General features: G+C 34.7%; 2 protein-coding genes across 3 annotated transcripts; one reads left to right on the plus strand and one right to left on the minus strand.

Moving 5' to 3' along the window:
* On the plus strand, positions 23-4,000 carry LOC18598962 (leucine-rich repeat receptor-like tyrosine-protein kinase PXC3). Of its 2 annotated transcripts, XM_018122441.1 has the most exons (3): positions 23-1,022; positions 1,236-3,134; positions 3,253-4,000. In XM_018122441.1, the coding sequence occupies exons 1-3, from the start codon at positions 794-796 to the stop codon at positions 3,576-3,578; spliced, it is 2,454 nt and encodes an 817-aa protein (XP_017977930.1). In that variant the 5' UTR covers positions 23-793; the 3' UTR covers positions 3,579-4,000. The 2 variants fall into 2 exon arrangements, with proteins under 2 accessions (XP_017977930.1, XP_017977929.1); XM_018122440.1 differs by having other exon boundaries at positions 23-3,134.
* Positions 6,399-7,553, minus strand: LOC18598963 (polyadenylation and cleavage factor homolog 4). Its single transcript, XM_018120978.1, has 2 exons — positions 6,684-7,553; positions 6,399-6,641 (listed from the first exon to the last, which is right to left on the minus strand). The coding sequence occupies exons 1-2, from the start codon at positions 7,551-7,553 to the stop codon at positions 6,399-6,401; spliced, it is 1,113 nt and encodes a 370-aa protein (XP_017976467.1).

Consider the following 18,535-nt stretch of genomic DNA (forward strand, 5'->3'; position numbering starts at 1 on the left):
GAGAGAGAGAGAGAGAGAGAGAGAGAGAGAGAGAGAGAGAGAGGGTTGAAGCAGTGCAGCCTTCATTCACTCGTCACTGCCCATTTCTCGTGAAAAAGGCTTACGTGACAAAGTGTTCTTTTCCTTTTCAGACCCGCAAATCTCTCTCTCCAAAAACACCTGTACCCAAACATAGTACATTGTCTCCTGGTTTTCTCTCTCTTTGGCTTTACACTTCTCTCTCACTCTTCACTGTTTACTCATTTCTCTTCCCTTCACTCTACTTTTAGCCTTTTGCCTTCTTTGCTTTGTTTTTGTTTCTGCAAAAATCTGATGATCGTCTTTGATCTATTCTAACATGCCCAACTACCCTTCATTTCCTCTTTCAACCCAAGTTATATGATAGTATCCCTTCTCTTTTGTTTCTTTCTTCTTGTTTTGGTTCTCTCTCTCTCTCGCTGTAATCATTCCTGGGAATCCTTTCTTTTCCTAAGCCTATGGGGTTGCTTGGTTCTTCGTCACTGCTAGGATTCTGACAAAATCTCTAATGGATTTTCTTGGAAAAAGTTGATCTTCTCTGGGTTTTCAATCTCTGGGTAGTCTCCATTTTTGTAAACTGTGATGCTTTGATCAATACGAGAGGTGGTATCTTTAGCTCCAAGCTCACTGCTTTTTCGTCCAAAATTTGAGATTTGGAGACCAAAAAAGGGAAGGAACCTTGAGAAGTAAAGTGGGTGTAATCAGGAAGTGATGTTATTGAGTTTTTGTATTGAAGAAGAGTCAGTTGTGTAATTATTAAAGATAAGCTAAAACAATGGCATTTCTGTGCTTCTCATTTTTGTTAGTTGGGTTTCTATCAAAATCATTTCTTGTGGATGCTCAGCTCAATGACCAAGCTACATTGTTAGCCATTAACAAAGAGCTGGGTGGTGTAGCAGATTGGGGTGACAACAACACAGACTACTGCAACTGGGAAGGCATTCATTGTGGCTTGAACCATTCCTTTGTTGAAAGACTTGATCTTTCTAGGCGTATGCTTAGAGGTAATGTTACTCTAATCTCTAATCTTAAATCATTGAAGCAGCTTGACCTATCTTATAATAACTTAAACGGACCGATTCCTTCAGCTTTGGGGAATTTGTCAGACCTTGAATATCTTGATTTGTCATTAAATAAGTTTGAAGGTTATATTCCAGTGGAGTTTGGTGGTCTTAGAAACCTTAGATCATTGAACTTGTCCAATAACTTACTTATAGGAGAGATACCTGAAGAACTTCAAGGGCTAGAAAAGTTGCAGGACTTCCAGATTTCTAGCAATAGATTGAGTGGTTCTATTCCACATTGGGTGGGCCGTTTGACCAATTTGAGAGTTTTCACAGCCTATGAGAACCAATTAGGTGGTAAGATTCCTGATAATCTAGGTTTGGTTTCTGAACTTAAATTGCTGAACCTTCATTCAAACCAGCTTGATGGGTCACTACCGAACAGCATTTTTGCCATGGGGAAGCTGGAAGTTTTGGTTTTGACTCAGAACGGACTTACTGGTGATCTTCCTGAATCAATTGGCAACTGCGGAGGCCTTTCTAGCATTCGAATTGGGAATAACAAACTTGTTGGTGTGATTCCCAAGACAATTGGAAATGTTAGTAGCCTCACATACTTTGAAGCAGATAATAACAATCTTTCCGGTGAAATTGCCTCAGAGTTTGCTCAGTGTACTAATCTTACACTCCTAAATTTAGCCTATAATGGATTTACTGGGATAATTCCTTCTGAGATCGGACAACTTATGAATCTACAAGAGTTGATTCTTTCTGGAAACAGTCTGTTTGGAGATATTCCCAGATCAATTCTTGGGTGCAAGAATCTTAACAAGCTCGATTTAAGCAACAACAGGTTTAATGGTACCATACCAAATGAAATTTGCAATATGACAAGATTGCAGTACTTGCTCTTGGGTCAGAATTCAATCAAAGGGGAAATACCTCATGAGATTGGAAATTGTGTGAAACTGCTTGAATTGCAGCTTGGGAGCAACTATTTGACTGGAAGTATTCCACCTGATATTGGTCGTATTCGCAACTTGCAGATAGCTTTAAATTTGAGCTTCAATCATCTTCATGGTCAACTGCCTGCAGAACTAGGGAAACTGGACAAGTTGGTTTCTCTGGATGTCTCCAGTAACCAGCTTACTGGTAATATTCCACCAGCATTTAAGGGCATGTTGAGCTTGATCGAGGTTAATTTCTCAAACAATCTACTTGCTGGCCCAATACCCACATTTGTACCATTCCAGAAGAGTCCAAATTCAAGCTTCCAAGGAAACAAAGGGCTCTGTGGGGATCCATTGAGCTTCTCTTGTGCAAACTCTATTGTTTCTGACCGGGCAAACTACCACCATCGAGTATCTTACAGGATTATACTAGCTGTTCTTGGTTCAGGTCTTGCAGTTTTTATATCAGTCACTGTAGTGGTTCTGCTCTTTATGATGAGGGAGAGACAAGAAAAGGCAGCAAAAAGTGCAGGCATTGTAGATGAAGGAACCAGTAGCCGACCAACAATAATAGCTGGGAATGTGTTCGTCGAGAATCTCAGGCAGGCTGTAGATCTTGATGCTGTAATCAAAGCCACTTTAAAGGATTCAAATAAGATCAACAATGGGACTTTCAGCACTGTTTACAAGGCAGTTATGCCTTCTGGATTGGTTTTGTCAGTGAAGAGGCTGAAGTCCATGGACAGAACCATAATTCATCACCAGAACAAGATGATTAGGGAGCTCGAAAGACTAAGCAAGCTCTATCATGATAATCTTGTACGACCTATTGGTTTTGTCATCTATGAAGATGTCGCTCTTCTGTTGCATCAATATTTACCCAATGGAACACTAGCTCAACTTCTTCACGAGTCCTCAAAGCAGTCAGAATATCAGCCTGACTGGCCCAGAAGACTATCTATTGCCATTGGAGTAGCAGAAGGGTTGGCTTTCCTTCATCATGTTGCAGTTATCCACCTTGATATCTCTTCTGGAAATGTACTTTTAGATGCCGACTTTAAGCCATTGGTTGGGGAGATAGAAATATCGAAGCTCTTAGATCCATCCAAAGGTACTGCAAGTATCAGTGCTGTTGCCGGCTCCTTTGGGTATATTCCCCCAGGTAATGAACGTTACCGTATTATATGGTGTAAGATTTACTTACCCGTTTTTGTTCTTGTCTCTGATTTGCTTAATCTTTTTGTTTTCTATTTTTTTATATTTCTATATTTTTCATCCAGAATATGCATATACAATGCAAGTCACTGCACCAGGAAATGTCTATAGCTATGGGGTTGTGCTGCTTGAGATCCTCACCACTCGATTACCAGTTGATGAGGATTTTGGTGAGGGAGTAGACTTGGTGAAATGGGTTCATGGTGCTCCAGCAAGAGGTGAAACCCCTGAGCAGATACTTGATGCAAGGCTTAGCACTGTTTCCTTTGGTTGGCGGAGAGAAATGCTTGCAGCTTTGAAGGTGGCGTTACTCTGCACTGACAGCACACCTGCCAAGCGACCGAAAATGAAGAAGGTAGTGGAAATGCTTCAAGAGATAAGGCAAAACTGATCAACAATTATTATCTGAGATCTCTGCATTTTGAACCATATAGTTAGGTTCTGTTGGACTGGAAATCCATATGGGGGCTTGGATTTTCATGTTCCACTCCATTTTGAGAAATTGTCTTAAATATTGGAGAGTGTGGATGAGTAAGTGTTCTTGGATTAAACGTCTGCTTGGTTTGGGTTGGAATCCTTAATCAGTAAAAACACTTCGTAATCTAAGTCAGAAGCAGACTGGATGGTTGGCAATTGCAGAGGAGGGGCTTAATCCAAAAGAATACCGAGTCATATTGGATAAGATGCCTACAATTGTAATATCAAAGTTTTTGATTTTCAAACTTCTGTTAGATATGGTTTTCTTCTTTAATGAAGTTTCAATCGTATACTAAAAAAATAAAATCAAATTTCCCCGTAAGATCTCCTATCGTACCTATTATGGAATTCTCCCAACTCTAGTATGTAGGCCAAATTGTACAATTCTGCATGTGGAATGTTGCACAATGTTGATTGCTTTTCTCTACTTTAATAGCGGACGGCTCAGATGAGATATAGAAAATGCGGGAATGCATTAAGGTCGGAATGGTTTGCCCAGGATATGATCGTTGCCAAACTTGAAGTTATACTTTTGGGGCTGCTGTGTTTAACCATACATCTGCGATCTGTATTATAGCACATTATAATTTCCTTTTACAATATGAAATGGCAAGTATAAATTTAATCAGTCTACGCTCATGGAAGTCGCTGAGAAGTTCAAAAAGACAATTAACAAAGAATTGTCTGAACAGTCTGGTAGTCCAGCTTATTGAATGAAAGAGGATATGATACTCATCTTTTCCAACGGCATTGATCTGTGTCCTTGGTGTATCAAACTCCTTCCAATCTACACTCACAAGAAAAAGCAAGGAAATTCAAAGCAGATAGCGTACAGCAACTGCAGTGTTACTAGGTCATCCAGAGGGAAAGGCGAAGGGAGTGCTGAGAAACCGAAAACAAAGCATTAGATAGGATTCTCAGAAAACAAAGAATTAAAAGAAATAATGCATTGTCAAAATAAAGTCGCACTTCTCTACTAGTGCTCCGGAGCCAGCTTTCCAAAGTGAAAAATCAAGAGTACTCGTTGCTTTGCTTTCAGAACCATTGATAATATTAAAACAAATCTGAACTATAGTCAAGCCTAAGATTCAGGAGTCCAAGATTACTACCATTGCAAGGTTTATCCTGTTTGTCAATCATATCCCCTGCACAACTGCCTTCGTTGAAAGAACTGGGCCCTGCCTTCAGCTGCAACTTGTTCGAAACCATTGAGGGATTAACACTTGATTTAGTCGTAGTCAATGACATTTATAACATTAGGCTTTGCTGCCATTGCATCAGAAGGCATTCTTCACTAATTTTTAAAATTCCGAATGAAAGTCTGGTTTTCTCTGCATTTTGAAAGCCTTCTGGATTCAGGATTATGGTTTTGAAGGCAGAAACTGTCTGTTGAAGGAATGGCTAGCTATGCTGCAACCAGACTTGGTTCTGCTGGTGAAATTGCATTCCATGCACCAGGCCTCTCTGCAGACAAGTTACTACTGCCTCAATCGAGTTTGACTTTGTTTCTTTTTTAAGTATAATTGCTTCAAGTTACATATTTGATAAGCACAGGCTACCGCCTGCAGCTGATAAACTTATCTATTATTCTGATATTTTTGGTTCATTCCCTTATCCTGCAGCATAGGGAATGCATAGCTCAGGCTTATGGTTTTCTGATATCATTTGACCTTTGTATCAAGTTCCCATGCTTTGTAATATCAGCTTATATTTCTTTATGTTAGGATATTAGTTCATAGTGTGCATTATTGTAGACAATGCAGCAGACTTAGTGGGAGAAGTTGAAGACTTTTGTTCACTGCTCTGCCTATATATACTTGTAGCAGATTGAATCAAATGCAAATGCAATTGAGTTGAGCCATATTTTTATGCCTCTTAGCTTCATTTTCCCCTTTGTTTTCTTGCAAACTTTGGCGTGATTTTGTGTATGTGCTTCAGGGAGATTTGATTCTGGCTTTGAGTCCAAGTGCACACTGCCTTTAGCCTTCTGCTGCATCACTTCTAGCAGCATTGAGTGCTTGTGTGTGCTGCCATAGGTCCAACATCATCCTAGCATCTAACTTTCTTCAAGGCCTGATGTACCTTTTTGTAAATCTTTTGATAATCACACATGAAACAACTGATGTGAAACAAAAGTCATTGCAGTTATTCATGAGTTTTGCATCTCTTTATAATTTCCTGTCAGACTAAAATAAAGTTGATTCCATAGAACATCTCAAGATTTGGGGTATAATACTGAATCATCTAGCTGTTTTATTTCACAACCATGTTTCTGTTAGCACAATGTGTTTGGATATCACATAGTTTGAACAGTAGAAAACATGTATGTGAAACTTGCATTTCAATCCTGGGAATTGTAATTATGAGGATGCCGAGAGAGATACACGAAAATTACAGTTTAGGCATCATTTATAAGAATAAAAGAAATCTACAAATGCGGGAAAGCACCTGAAGAATTCTGAATTCAGAGTTGATCATTTGTGCATAACATGAAACAGTTAAAATTTAGAAAGAAACAGAAAAACTAATTAAAACATGCATCCCCTCAATTCATCTAATTAATTATTCTTCATTCACGCACAAACAACATAGAACAGATTGAATAGCAAATAGCTGAAGAAAGGCACAATTGAAATAATAAAAAGGAAGGAAGAACGCTTTCATTAATTCAAAGGATAATATACAAGAAATCTAAGAAGTATCTGTGAGTACATATGAAATTTAAACGCCTGCTCTACCCTATGTTGTTTAAAATTTTTCCTGTCTGTGGCAGGCACTTAGCATGAACTATTGGACCTAGCTGAGATCGATCTTTGCCTGCAGACATTGATCCATTAGGTGCCCTCATGTAAACAGCTCCTTTGTACATCCAATCTTCAGTCTCATCACTGTAAAAATCCTCAAAAGCCTCCATGCACAATGCACATACTCTCTGATCTTCGTCAGCCCCAACAGCCAATTCTTCATCGGTTTTCATCTCCACAATTGAGTCCCGCCTCACGAACACAGGAGGATCTCAATTGTCAGTGTCAGTCAGGGCTGCAGCACACCCAAGCCATTGACTCTCAGTCAAGAGCCATTGTCGAGAAGGTTTAACCTTTTTCTTCTTAATTTCTCTGTTTTTTCTGACATGCCAATCCATGTGTTTGCTATGATTTTCCTGGGTCTTGAACCTTTGTCCACAAGTTTGACATTGTCGGGGGAAATCAGAATACAAGGATCTAATCACCGATTCATGGCGCACCTTAAGCCAATGTGCATCAAACTCCAGGGGAACGGCATCCTTTACGGGCGTTTCTTCGTTAGGCTTGGCTAATGCTTGTGCCCCGACAGAGTTAAGCAACTCCGACAGTACAGCACTCGACAATTGAGGAAAGCTAAGTTGAGACGAACCCGGAGCAACAGGTCGAGGTCCTGGAGGAGTATTCTCGATTGGCATGGACCTTTCAGGAACCACACTCATGGTAGCGTAAGGCTTAAGCAGACAGGAAATCGGTGCTTGATGTAGATTCAAGCCATGAACTTGAACCGGCTTGACTGTTGTTGCAGAAAAAACACCCCCGCTAGGGTTCTTAACAGCAAAACCCTGCTCTTTTTGATGTTGAAGCTGGAAATCTTGAACCGTGACAGGCTTGACCATCGTAGGAGGAAGTACTAGGTTAACTCCTGGGTTAGGGTTGTTTACCATGAAACCCTGGCCTTGTTGATGCTGCATTGGATGAAACGAGTGAGGCGATGGAGAGGGAATACGGCCGCGATTCTGATAATGAAAATATGGTATAGGTTGGTTCGGGGATCGTGAGATGTTGGTGAAACTGGGAATGAAATCAGGGATAGGAGCAACAATCCTGGGTCGTTTCCCTGGAGGAGGCAAAACTTCGGGAGCCATTCCTCGCCAGCGTTCTTGATGATGCACAAACATGTTAACAAGATCAAGACAGAGCACTGATTAACCCAAAAAAATCGATCTGATTTCTTGAAAAAGCACAAAAACTTATTTAAATACGATTTCAACCAAGATAAATGACTAAATGAGTCATTAAATTTTAATTTTGAATTTATTTGTATCAGTTCAAATCAACAGACTATATTACTTGCTTATTAAGTTACCAATTACAAACATATTTTTTTATTTTTTTAATTCATCAATTTATTTTATATATAATTGTTAATTCTCTTTTTATTTCTTTTCTCTATTCTCCTTTTTAAAGTGTGTTTGGGAACTTAAAATTAAGTTGATGCATTCTTTTATAAATTCAAGTGAAGGCTTAATGAAATTGAAGCGAAAAAGGAATTGCTGAAATACAAACAACTTCAAAATTCTTTTTCTTTGAAATGCAAAAGAAACTCATCAAAATATTTTCAAGACAAATATTTGAATTAAAATTTCAAAATAAATTTATTTTTATTTAGAAGAATTCCTAACCAAAGATTTTCTCAAAAAAAAAAAATTTTTTTTTCCTCAATTGATTTATTTTCAAGATAATGTTTCTACTTATAATAATACATGAAAATTTACCAAAACTAATTTTCTAAAATTTGATTAAAACTTTTAACATTGCCAAAAAAGAGAGAGAGCAATTTAAAGCTATTTTCATCATGAAAATTATTACATAATTTTTTTATGTAAAAGATTAGTCAAATTTCAACTCTAATCAAGATAAAATTTTAAAATATTTGTTAACATAAAAGTAGAAAAGCTAAAAAAAGCAATTATTTTTTATTTATTTAGTTATAAATTATCCCATATATGCATACGTGATCATATTTAAATAGTAGTGCCACATTTTGATTTTTTGGATCTAGCTACATCTACCGGTGTAAAAGCATGTGTACTAATTTCTCAGAGTTGTAGCTAGGCTTGGCTTTATTTGGGTTGATTGCTTACAAAATGTGGAATATTTCTTCTCCCTCAAACCACAAGATGGTAAAATTTAATTAAATTTTCATAATTAATTTTAAATCTAAGTATCAAAATTAACCTCCTAATTCAAAATTTTAAAACTTTCATAAGCTAAACTTTAGAACCCTAAATCCTCTCTCATTCGTTCTTGTTCGTTTTCATGTTTTTAGATAGCTATTCTTTTGATCTTTGCTTTAGTTTTCCTGGCAGCTTCAAACTAATAATATCGTCATTGTCTCCTTATGGCGACCAAAAACCATCAAAGAAACCTACCAAAGGAAGCACGGTCAACCATTAACTCTCCTTCATCTCCAAACCTACATTGACTCCACCATGCAATACAAGAAAAAAACTTTGAGTTCACGAAAACAACAATATGGTTGCCTGAGCTTTACTAGATCTTCGACAAAATCTTAATGTATATATAGCAGATTTTACATGCAACGTGACCCTTCCATGGACATAGATGATGAAAACAACTCTGAATTCTTTTGAGTTTATTAAAAAAAATGTCAAATCTTTCAGAATTTTAAATCTTCACCCCACTAATTTTTTTATTATACTTTCCCTCATTACATATAGACCACGTCAAAAGTAAAATAAATAAAAATCATCTTTAATTAACGTAGATTTATGTCCTGATTTTTCATCTTATTGTACATAAAAGAAATAGGCATTTTAAAAACTTGTCACAAGGTTTATAGCTATGCAACAAAGTATCGTAATAAATTTAAAATGAATTATGATAATTGAAAATGTAATGGAGGGTATCAATAAACATAACTTTATAATATTTTAAAGCAAACAACTAAGATGACAAAGTTCAAATTACTCTTCTTAAATGTTAAGTACAGTGATACAAAAGAACTAAACACTTCTCATAAATCAAAAAAATTTTAATATAAAATTTAAATTAGAAAAGCTAACATATAAATAATAAAAATTGTAAAAATATATAATATGTGGTATAAATTATGTAAGAAGTGTCAAATTACATACAAATTTAATATCCATGTCAATTTTGTCTATGAAAATGCATAATATTAGCATTAGTAAATTAACTTTGTATAGAATCTCACACAATCAAATAAATTGTTAATGCTCAAAAAAACAAATTTTAATTTTTAATTTAAACGTGTTCAAATAAGAATAAAAATACATAACTTCTTATATAAAATGAGTAAAAAGTGAAGCATTTACCTCTTCTTTGTCTCATATTGCTGAACCTAACTCCTATTCACAAGTTGTCTAACATGCATAGTTGGTAGATGCCATGAAATCTGAGTTAGATGCTTTGGTTGAGAATAAGACTTGGACTATTGTACCTATGCCTATTGATTTCAAGATTATAGGTTGCAAATGGATTTATAAAATTAAAGTTAGAGCCAATGGCAATGTTGAGAGATTTAAGGTTAGATTGGTAGCCAAAGTATACAATGAGAGAGAGGGTTTTGATTATGGAGATACTTTTAGCCTTGTAGCTAAGTAAACTAAAGTGAGAATATTTAGCGGCTGTTCATGGTTAGTAGTTGTCCCAATTAGATATCAATAATGCTTTCCTTTATGGTGATCTTTTAAAAGATGTGTATATGGAGATACCTCAGGGTTTTGAAGCTAAAGGGGAGTGCCCACTTGGTTTGAAATTAGTGTGCAAGCTTCAAATATCTCTTTATGGGCTTAAGCAGGATTTTATGCGATGAAATGCTAAATTTATAGAAACTTCAAAGCAGTTTGTTTTTCTCCAATCATGATCAGATTATTCTTTGTTAACTAGAACCATTGCTGATGGTAATTTTCTTGCATTATAGGTGTATGTAGATGATATACTAATTCTAGTTCTTTTCTGCAAGCTGGAAAATGAAGTAAAACAGTTTTTGAAATCCAAGTTCAAGCTAAAAGATCTTGGTGCACCAAAATATTTTCTTGGAATAGAAGTTGCTAGATTAGAAAAGGGTATACTAATGTGTTAAAGAAAATATGCGCTAGACTTAATTAAAGAACATGGCTTATTGGGAGCAAAGCCAACACCTACATCGATTGATTACAACCATAAGCTCACCATAGCTATGATGATGATATATTGACAGATAGTTTCAATTGTAGACAATTAATTGAAAAACTATTATATTTGACATTCACTAGGCTGATATCATGTATGGGGTGCAAGACTTATCTCAGTTTATGGATAGACTAGGAAATGTGCACTTGTAGGCAGCATACCAAATATTAAAATACTAGAAGGGTTCTCCTGGTCAAGGCATACTACTTCCTTCATCTTCAAAATTACAGCTTAAAGCCTATTGCCATAGTGATTGGGCTAGCTAGCCGTCTACAAGAAAGTTTGTAATAGGTTATGCAACATTCGTTGGTGATTCCCTAATAAGTTGGAAATCGAAAAAGCAAAATGTTGTAGCAAAGAGTTTGATTCAAGCTTAATATAAAGCCATGTCTTCTACTTGTTGTGAAACAATGTGGCTACTGTTTCTCTTGAAAGATTTTGGACTTTGTCATTTTGGTGCAGTTGATCTATTTTGTGATAGTCAATCAGCTTTTAGCATGTGTAAAAATCCAATATTTCATGACCATACAAAACATATAAAAGTGGACTGACACTTTATTAGGAAGAAAGTGCTTGCAGGGATTGTGAAGCCAAGTTATATACAGACAAATTTCCAGCTTGTAGATTTATTCACTAAGGCATTGTTACGCGAGCAATTCCAATTTTTGCAAAGCAAGATGAGTATTTTGAACATCCATACACATCTTGAGGGAGAGTGTTAAGCAAGAAGAATGAAAAAGACATACATGTGAGAAGCATGCAGGAGAAGCACCTGTTCAATAATTTATCTAAACGATGGTTAGTTAATTAAGTATATTTAGTGTAGCAATTAACCATGTTTATAATATTGAACAGTTGTAAAGAGTTTTCGGTTAGCAAAATGAAGAGCCAGTTTTTACGTTCTTCAACTTGACCTACATGTATTAGAATAAAGGTAAAAAGTCATCTTAAACAAAGTAATAAAAATTTAATATTTATTCTTTTTTGTTAAACATTTTAAAGTAATTTGTTTCTTCTTAAAATAGCTGGTAAGAATTCTTACGAAAAAAGTATAAGATGTTAACGTTAAAAAAAAAAAAATTTAAATATGAGAATAAGAATAAAAATATATAAAATTGAAATTATCATTCTTTAAAAGGTAATTGTTTTTCTATATTAACATAAATGTATAAGAATAAAGATAAAAATATATAAAGTTAATATTAACTTTCTTAAATTTTGATGTACATGTATAAGAATAAAGATAAAAATTTATATCAATATCAAACAAAATAAAATAAAATAAATCAATAGGAAAGCTAAAAAGCTATTACAAACTTTAACAATCTTTGTTCATCAAACATCTAAAAAGCTAGACTATATTAAATAGGAAAGGTGATAAAGGACAGTTTTGCTTGAGACCTCTATTCAATTTAACAATCTTTGTAGGAGCACCTTTAACCAAAATAGCCATTGAAGCAAGGGAAACATATTCCATAATCCATCCCTTCCATTTCACTCGAAATCCCATTTTTTCCATTGTAAAGTCTAGAGAACTCCAACTTAGACTATCGCATGCCTTCTCAAAATCCACCTCAAACATAAGCCCTCCCACGTTATTTTATGTAATAAATCCACCATCTCATTAACAATCAAATCACAATCCAAAATCTGCTTGCTTTCGATAAATACAAACTGATGCTCACCAATAAGTACACAAAAAACCTTTTTAAGCCGATTCACCAATATTTTAGAAATAATTTTATAAGCACTCCCCACTAAACTAATTAGCCTATATTCCCCTACACAACAAGGGTTCTTAACCTTAGGAATTACGGTTATAAAACTCTCATCTATCCCATGCCCAAGCTTCCCCATATGGTAAAATGAGTTTACGAACGACATTACCTCATCTTTCACTATTTTCCACTGTGACTTAAAAAATGATAAAAATGAACCTATCAGGACCAAGGGCTTTATCACCATCATAGTCTTTTATAACACCCCACGCCTCCTCTTTAAAGAAAAGATGCTCTAGCTCCATTGCAGAATCCCCTGTCAATTGGCGAATGCCACAAGACCACTCTTCCAATTTAAAAGTTTTCCTCTCACCATATAGACGCTGGAAATGCTTAGTTATCTCCTTCCTAATTGATTTCGGATTCTCAACAAGTTGGTTATTCAATTTTATGTAAGATATCCTGTTTGATCGTCTTCTCTCCGAAGCCAGTGCATGAAAAAACTTGAGTATTTCTATCCCATTACAGTATCCATTTATTCCGAGACTGTTGTTTCCACTTTCTCTCCTCAATTCGATATAAATTCCAAAATTTTGCTCTCTTGTGCAAAACCAGATTTTTGTTCTCAGAATGCCCACCAGAAGATTGCTATTCACCTTCCAACCCATATAGCTCAAATTCCAAAGTTTCAATTTTCTGATACATATGGCCATATTTATTCTTCCGCCAGTCACGAATGATTGGTCTTAGATTCTTCAACTTTCTCCAAATCACAAGACCTCAAGAAGTCTCACCCTTAGCCCTGTGCCAATTATCTTGGATCAATTTACGGAAACTCTCCTCCTCAATCCAGTAATTAAACACTTTAAAAGGCTTTAGCCCTCAATTAAAATCATTATCTCCTACCACCATTGGATTATGATCTGATAAGAAATTAGGTAGACATTTCTAGGCCATATCCACGTAACAATTTAACTAATTACTACTAATCAAAAATCTGTCAAGCTTTGAAAAGGTAACCTCCTCTCTTCGACTACCCACGTAAACTAATCACCCACCATTGGAAGATCCATCAAGGCTGCCTCTTGAATAAACATAGCAAAATGAGTCGTCGATCTATGAGTGTCACTTCTACCAACTCTTTCATCCTCTAATTTCACTGCATCAAATTCCCACCCACACACAACCAAACATCACGTAATCGAATTTCATTCAAGATATTCGACCAAAATTCTGCCTTTTTTGCATTGTCAGAGGAAAGGCACATCTCATTGCCAAACCATATTCTCTACCAACCACAAGAATAAAATTTTGATGACTCACCTCCTCTTCCACAATGAAGAAATCATCTTGCCACATGGTTATCAAACCTCCAGACAACCCTTCAGAGTTCACACAACAACCTTGAATTTTATTCTTACTATAAATTGACTCCAATGAAAACCATTGTTTATTTTTCAATTTCGTTTCTTGTAAAAAAACTACCATCGAATTCTCCTTGGAAATAACCCTCCTAACAAACCTCCTTTTCTCCCCTTTACACAAATCTCGTACATTCCATGTAAGTACTATCATCAATTATAAGCAACTCGCATCCCAACCAAGGTCTTGGCCATCATGTTTGGCCACTTTTCTCTTCCTCTTCTAGGGAAACCACCGTATTAAGAAAGTCATCCTTAGCATTCGCAAATGTCATACCCACAACCTTACTCATATTCCATGTTATTTCAACTTCAACTAAATTCGAATCTGAAACAATGCACTACTCCAAATCATGCATTTGTTCTTCATCAACATCTTTAGTCTATTTGCTACTTCTCAAGACCCGTCAACATCTTGCATTTTTTACCTTGGTTTTATTACTACCTTTTTTCACCTCCAAGCCGCTCCCTAACTCTTCTTACAACACTACCCCCCTCTTCAATGCCTCCCAATGCCTCATCTCCATCATCACGTTTATCACGTTCGTAACCCATGAGATGTAAATTTTCTAAGGTTTTGCCTTTCCAAAATTCCTGCTCAAGCGCAAATAAATCCATGTACGACACCTCATTATCTTTATACCCCAGGCTCCATTCTGGGATAACATCTCAATCTCCTTCCCTGAGAGCCATGGACAATATTGTTAGTTACCTGCACCTTGATATTCAATTAATTTTATCACTTCCTCAAGAAATTTAGAATCAATAATATTAATATTAAGTGGAGTCCTATCTAGACAAGGACTCCCATCATTACTCCACGATGAATCATCCCCACATGCAACATGTTTATCCTTCCGTATTAATTGTGTTCCCACCATTTCTGGACTACTCCCATCTACTACGGCCCTCAGCTTTAAACTACTATCATTTGTTTCACAAAAGTCGTGACTATACCATTCTTCTCGTCATAATCATCCACCCTACCAAGTGTCAATGATTTTGTTTGAGTTAAAACCACAAAATTTACAGACTTCGCATCTCTCTCACTAGAGATTAAGCAACCCCGAATCCTTTCCATACAACACGTAGCTTCAACCCCACAATCAAAAGCTATCTCATCCCTTGTGAAATTAATTTCCATCTTATCTAAACAAGGATCTCGTGCCACACCAACTTTGTCTCATCCCTTGTGAAATTACTCCCATTTTGCTACCAACTTCTTTGGATTTTAAATTAGAATTTAAAATCAAACTTGATTTGATCTCATTTTGATTTTCCTTAACCAAACAGAACCTATTGGTGCAACCAAGCACAGTATTTTTCCAATTATCGGATCCAGCCACCCTTGATCCTTTACATGCAACGTTTTAGTCACTACATGTCTTGAACCAATTATCACCAATACGCAAGGTAATGTAGGATTTAACCCAACCAACCCAAAAGATGAATTCTAACTTCAATCCCTTGCTCCAATAAAGTTTTCCGGAGATTACAGATAAAACATCCACCACGAAAAGTTCCTAACGCGCTACGATTTAACCAAGCAGCATTAATTTTAGGAATAAAAAATTCCTTATTATTTTTTTCCATCTTTTTCATAGGAGGATTTGAAACCATTGGCCATCCCACCTTCACCACCTCCTTGAAGGTTCAATGACAACTATCGTACGTCGCCGGTTTGATATTTGACTGAACCTTATCTATATACTCCATAACATCGGCCTCCTTGACTAGGACTCGTTAATCAGCCACAAGAATTCCATTTCCATATCTTATAGCAGCCGTAAGCTCTCTTTCCTCCCGGAATCTAACGAATGCAAAACAGCTTTCCTTTCCATAGTACTTCGCAGACAAACACATCAACCACAATACCAAACTGATCAAAAGCATCTTTAATATCAGTCCATAAAATCCCTTTCACCAAATTATTCACAAAGACCGTAAATAGAGATTTCCTCCTCCGCACCAGTTCAAACTGACCACGAATCTTTGTGCCTTGAAACCCATACCTCTAACAAGGTCGAGCCGTTTCTCCTCCTCCATTGCTACCTGTATAAAACCTCTAAACTCTCTCTCTCTTATTTTATTTCCGTTTGTCTTTTATTAAACAATAGCTTATTTGATACAATTGAATAAAATGATAATGCTAAAAACTTATATTTTTAAAATTTTAACATAAATATTTGAGAATAACAATAAAAATATATAACACGTGACATAAAATGAATAAAATGTGTCATAATTAAGTTAAAATAAATTATAATGATTTTAAATGCAATAAAAGGTAACAATAAGCATAACTTGATTACAATTTATGTCATTCAGGCAAAAATCTGAATATTTGTTACATTATCGTAAAACATCAGGAAAATGGTTTTGGATTTGATTTGAAGCTTGGATATCACTGCTTCTAAGCTTATTATACCTAAGGGTTCTTTATGTTATTGGTTTTTTTTAAATTCCTTTGTAACAATAAGTCCAAAGATTTTCTTTGGCAATTAGCAATAAAATTACATACTTTCAAAAAAAGAAAAAGAATAAGTATAACTTGATTACAACTTAACGTAAATAGATAAGATGTATCGTAAAGTTGAAATTAATCTTCTTCAATCTTAACATAAACATGTAATAACAAAGATAAAAAGTTATATTGTATAATAAAAAAATTATTATTTATTTTTTTCAAAAAATTTAAAATAATTTGTATCCCTCAAACTAGCTATAAAAAATTTTTACACATAAAATATAATTTTATGTAATTCTATAAAATGTTAATGTTAGAATTTTTTAATTTTAATATAAACCTGTGAGAATAAACATAACTCTATGTCAAGTTAAAATCAACCTTCTTAAAAAAATAATATTCTAAAATATTAAGGTGAGGATAAAATTACATAAATTGAACCTAATCTTTTTAAAATTTTGACATACTTGTATAAGAATAAAAATAAAAAATCACATTAGATAAAGTAAAATAAAAAAATTAAAAAATAATTTTTTTGTAAAAGATTTTAATGTAGTTTGTAGCCTCGCCAAATTAACTAATAAGAACTCTTACGTCAAAAAAAATTAGAAAATGTTAATGTAAAAAAATTAATATCTTTTAAATTTTAAAATAAACCTTTGAAAATAAAAATAAAAATATGTATAATTGATATCAGCCTTTCAAACTATCCACAAAAAATTCTTATTCGAGAAAAAAAAAAAACCCTTGTTCTTGTCTTTGGCACGCACCCACCCAGCCACCCCTTCCAACTTCTTGCCTTACTCTGTTCACATTCTATCTTTCCCATCACATCCTTCTTCCTCTCTCTCACAAGCTTTATATTTGGTCTGGTTCCTCTCTCACGTGTTTCCTTGATTACTTTTTAAAAATCGTTGCTTTCGAAGATAAAACCATAATCAGTATTTCTTTATTTTATTTTATTTATTTTTAAAGAAAAAGAAATTAATATTTTTTAATTCTTTTAATTTAAAGGTTCAAATTTGATCTTTTAGTTAGGGATTTTTTCTAAAAAAAATTCACTAAATCTTTTAATTTTGGAAAAAAAATTGAAACTGAGGACTTGTTTTGAGATAAGTTGCAATACTATTACTTATTTACCAAGTTTCGTAATGATAAAAATTCATAATTAAAGACTAATATTTTGGTGCTTATGGGGTTTAAATGAAATTTAAGGAAGGTAAGTCTTTTCAATAGACGCTACTTTTAAGATTTATTTTGCCTCCATCACTTGGTATGTGAAAAAGAAAATTATACGAGTAACCTTAAGGATACAATGAAGTCAAAGTCTAACTTTGTCTTTACACTTTACAAGTAGATTATAAAGAATATTTGGACTCCTTTAGTAATTGATGGGAACTCAATGGCTTATATTTATTTTCAAAACATAACACTTTTCTTACTCTTGGTTTTTCTGGCTTTGTCTTATTTATTTTTAGTTTTTCAAAATTATTGGTAATAAGTCATTTATATAGACTTACAAGTGTCTTTCTCAAAGACACAATCCTTTTGTCAAAAATGTTAAAGACGCGCAGAGAATATGAAGGAATGTTGGGACATTCTCATTAATGAATCAAGGTACAAAGGGTTTTTTTTTTTTATTATTTGAACCTGTTTCTAATCAACGTACAAAGGGTTTATATACATACAATTGTTGCTAACTAATCAAGGAAGAAAAGAAAACTAAGCTAATTGATTACAAGTTTAACTAAAATAATTGACATTTAAAATATTTTATAATAGGCTTGAGACGATCATGTTTTTGGTGTTTGCTTTCCTTTAAGTGAAACAATGTGTTTATCCTCTTCATCATTTTATTCTTCATTTTATATCTAGGCTTTGTACTTTACCTTATTCATCCATTTTGTTCTTAATCATGTTTTCTAACACTCCCCCTCAAGAGGAAGTGTGAATGCCATGAACATTCATCGCGGATAGCAATTTATGAAATTGCCCTAGCTATAATCCCTTGTGAATAAGTCTACAATTTTTTTTGTTGTGTTGAGACATGTTTTGGTTTGATCTCCTCAGATAATATTTTTTCTCAGATAAAGTGACAATCAACCTCTATATGCTTTGTCTTTTTATGAAAAACAAGATTTCTGCTAATATGGATTGTTGACTAATTGTCATTGTGCAACTTCATGGGTTTTTCATGTTTGAACCCAAAGTCTTTTGACAGGCCATTAATCCATATAATTTCATAGCATGTGAATGACATGGACCTATACTCTACTTCAATTGAGCTTTTTACTACAACTTAT

Source organism: Theobroma cacao, chromosome 5 (assembly GCF_000208745.1).
Source record: "Theobroma cacao cultivar B97-61/B2 chromosome 5, Criollo_cocoa_genome_V2, whole genome shotgun sequence".
In the NCBI taxonomy this organism is placed as follows: domain Eukaryota; kingdom Viridiplantae; phylum Streptophyta; class Magnoliopsida; order Malvales; family Malvaceae; genus Theobroma; species Theobroma cacao.

Bases quoted from the DNA above. Each gene is read 5' to 3' on its own strand.
- LOC18598963 (XM_018120978.1), bottom strand. From the start codon at position 7,553: ATGGCTCCCGAAGTTTTGCCTCCTCCAGGGAAACGACCCAGGATTGTT. The intron at 6,642-6,683 runs TGAGATCCTCCT...TCAATTGTGGAG, and splicing joins CCCTGACTGACACTGACAAT to ATGAAAACCGATGAAGAATT.
- LOC18598962 (XM_018122440.1), top strand. From the start codon at position 794: ATGGCATTTCTGTGCTTCTCATTTTTGTTAGTTGGGTTTCTATCAAAA. The intron at 3,135-3,252 runs GTAATGAACGTT...TTTTTCATCCAG, and splicing joins CTTTGGGTATATTCCCCCAG to AATATGCATATACAATGCAA.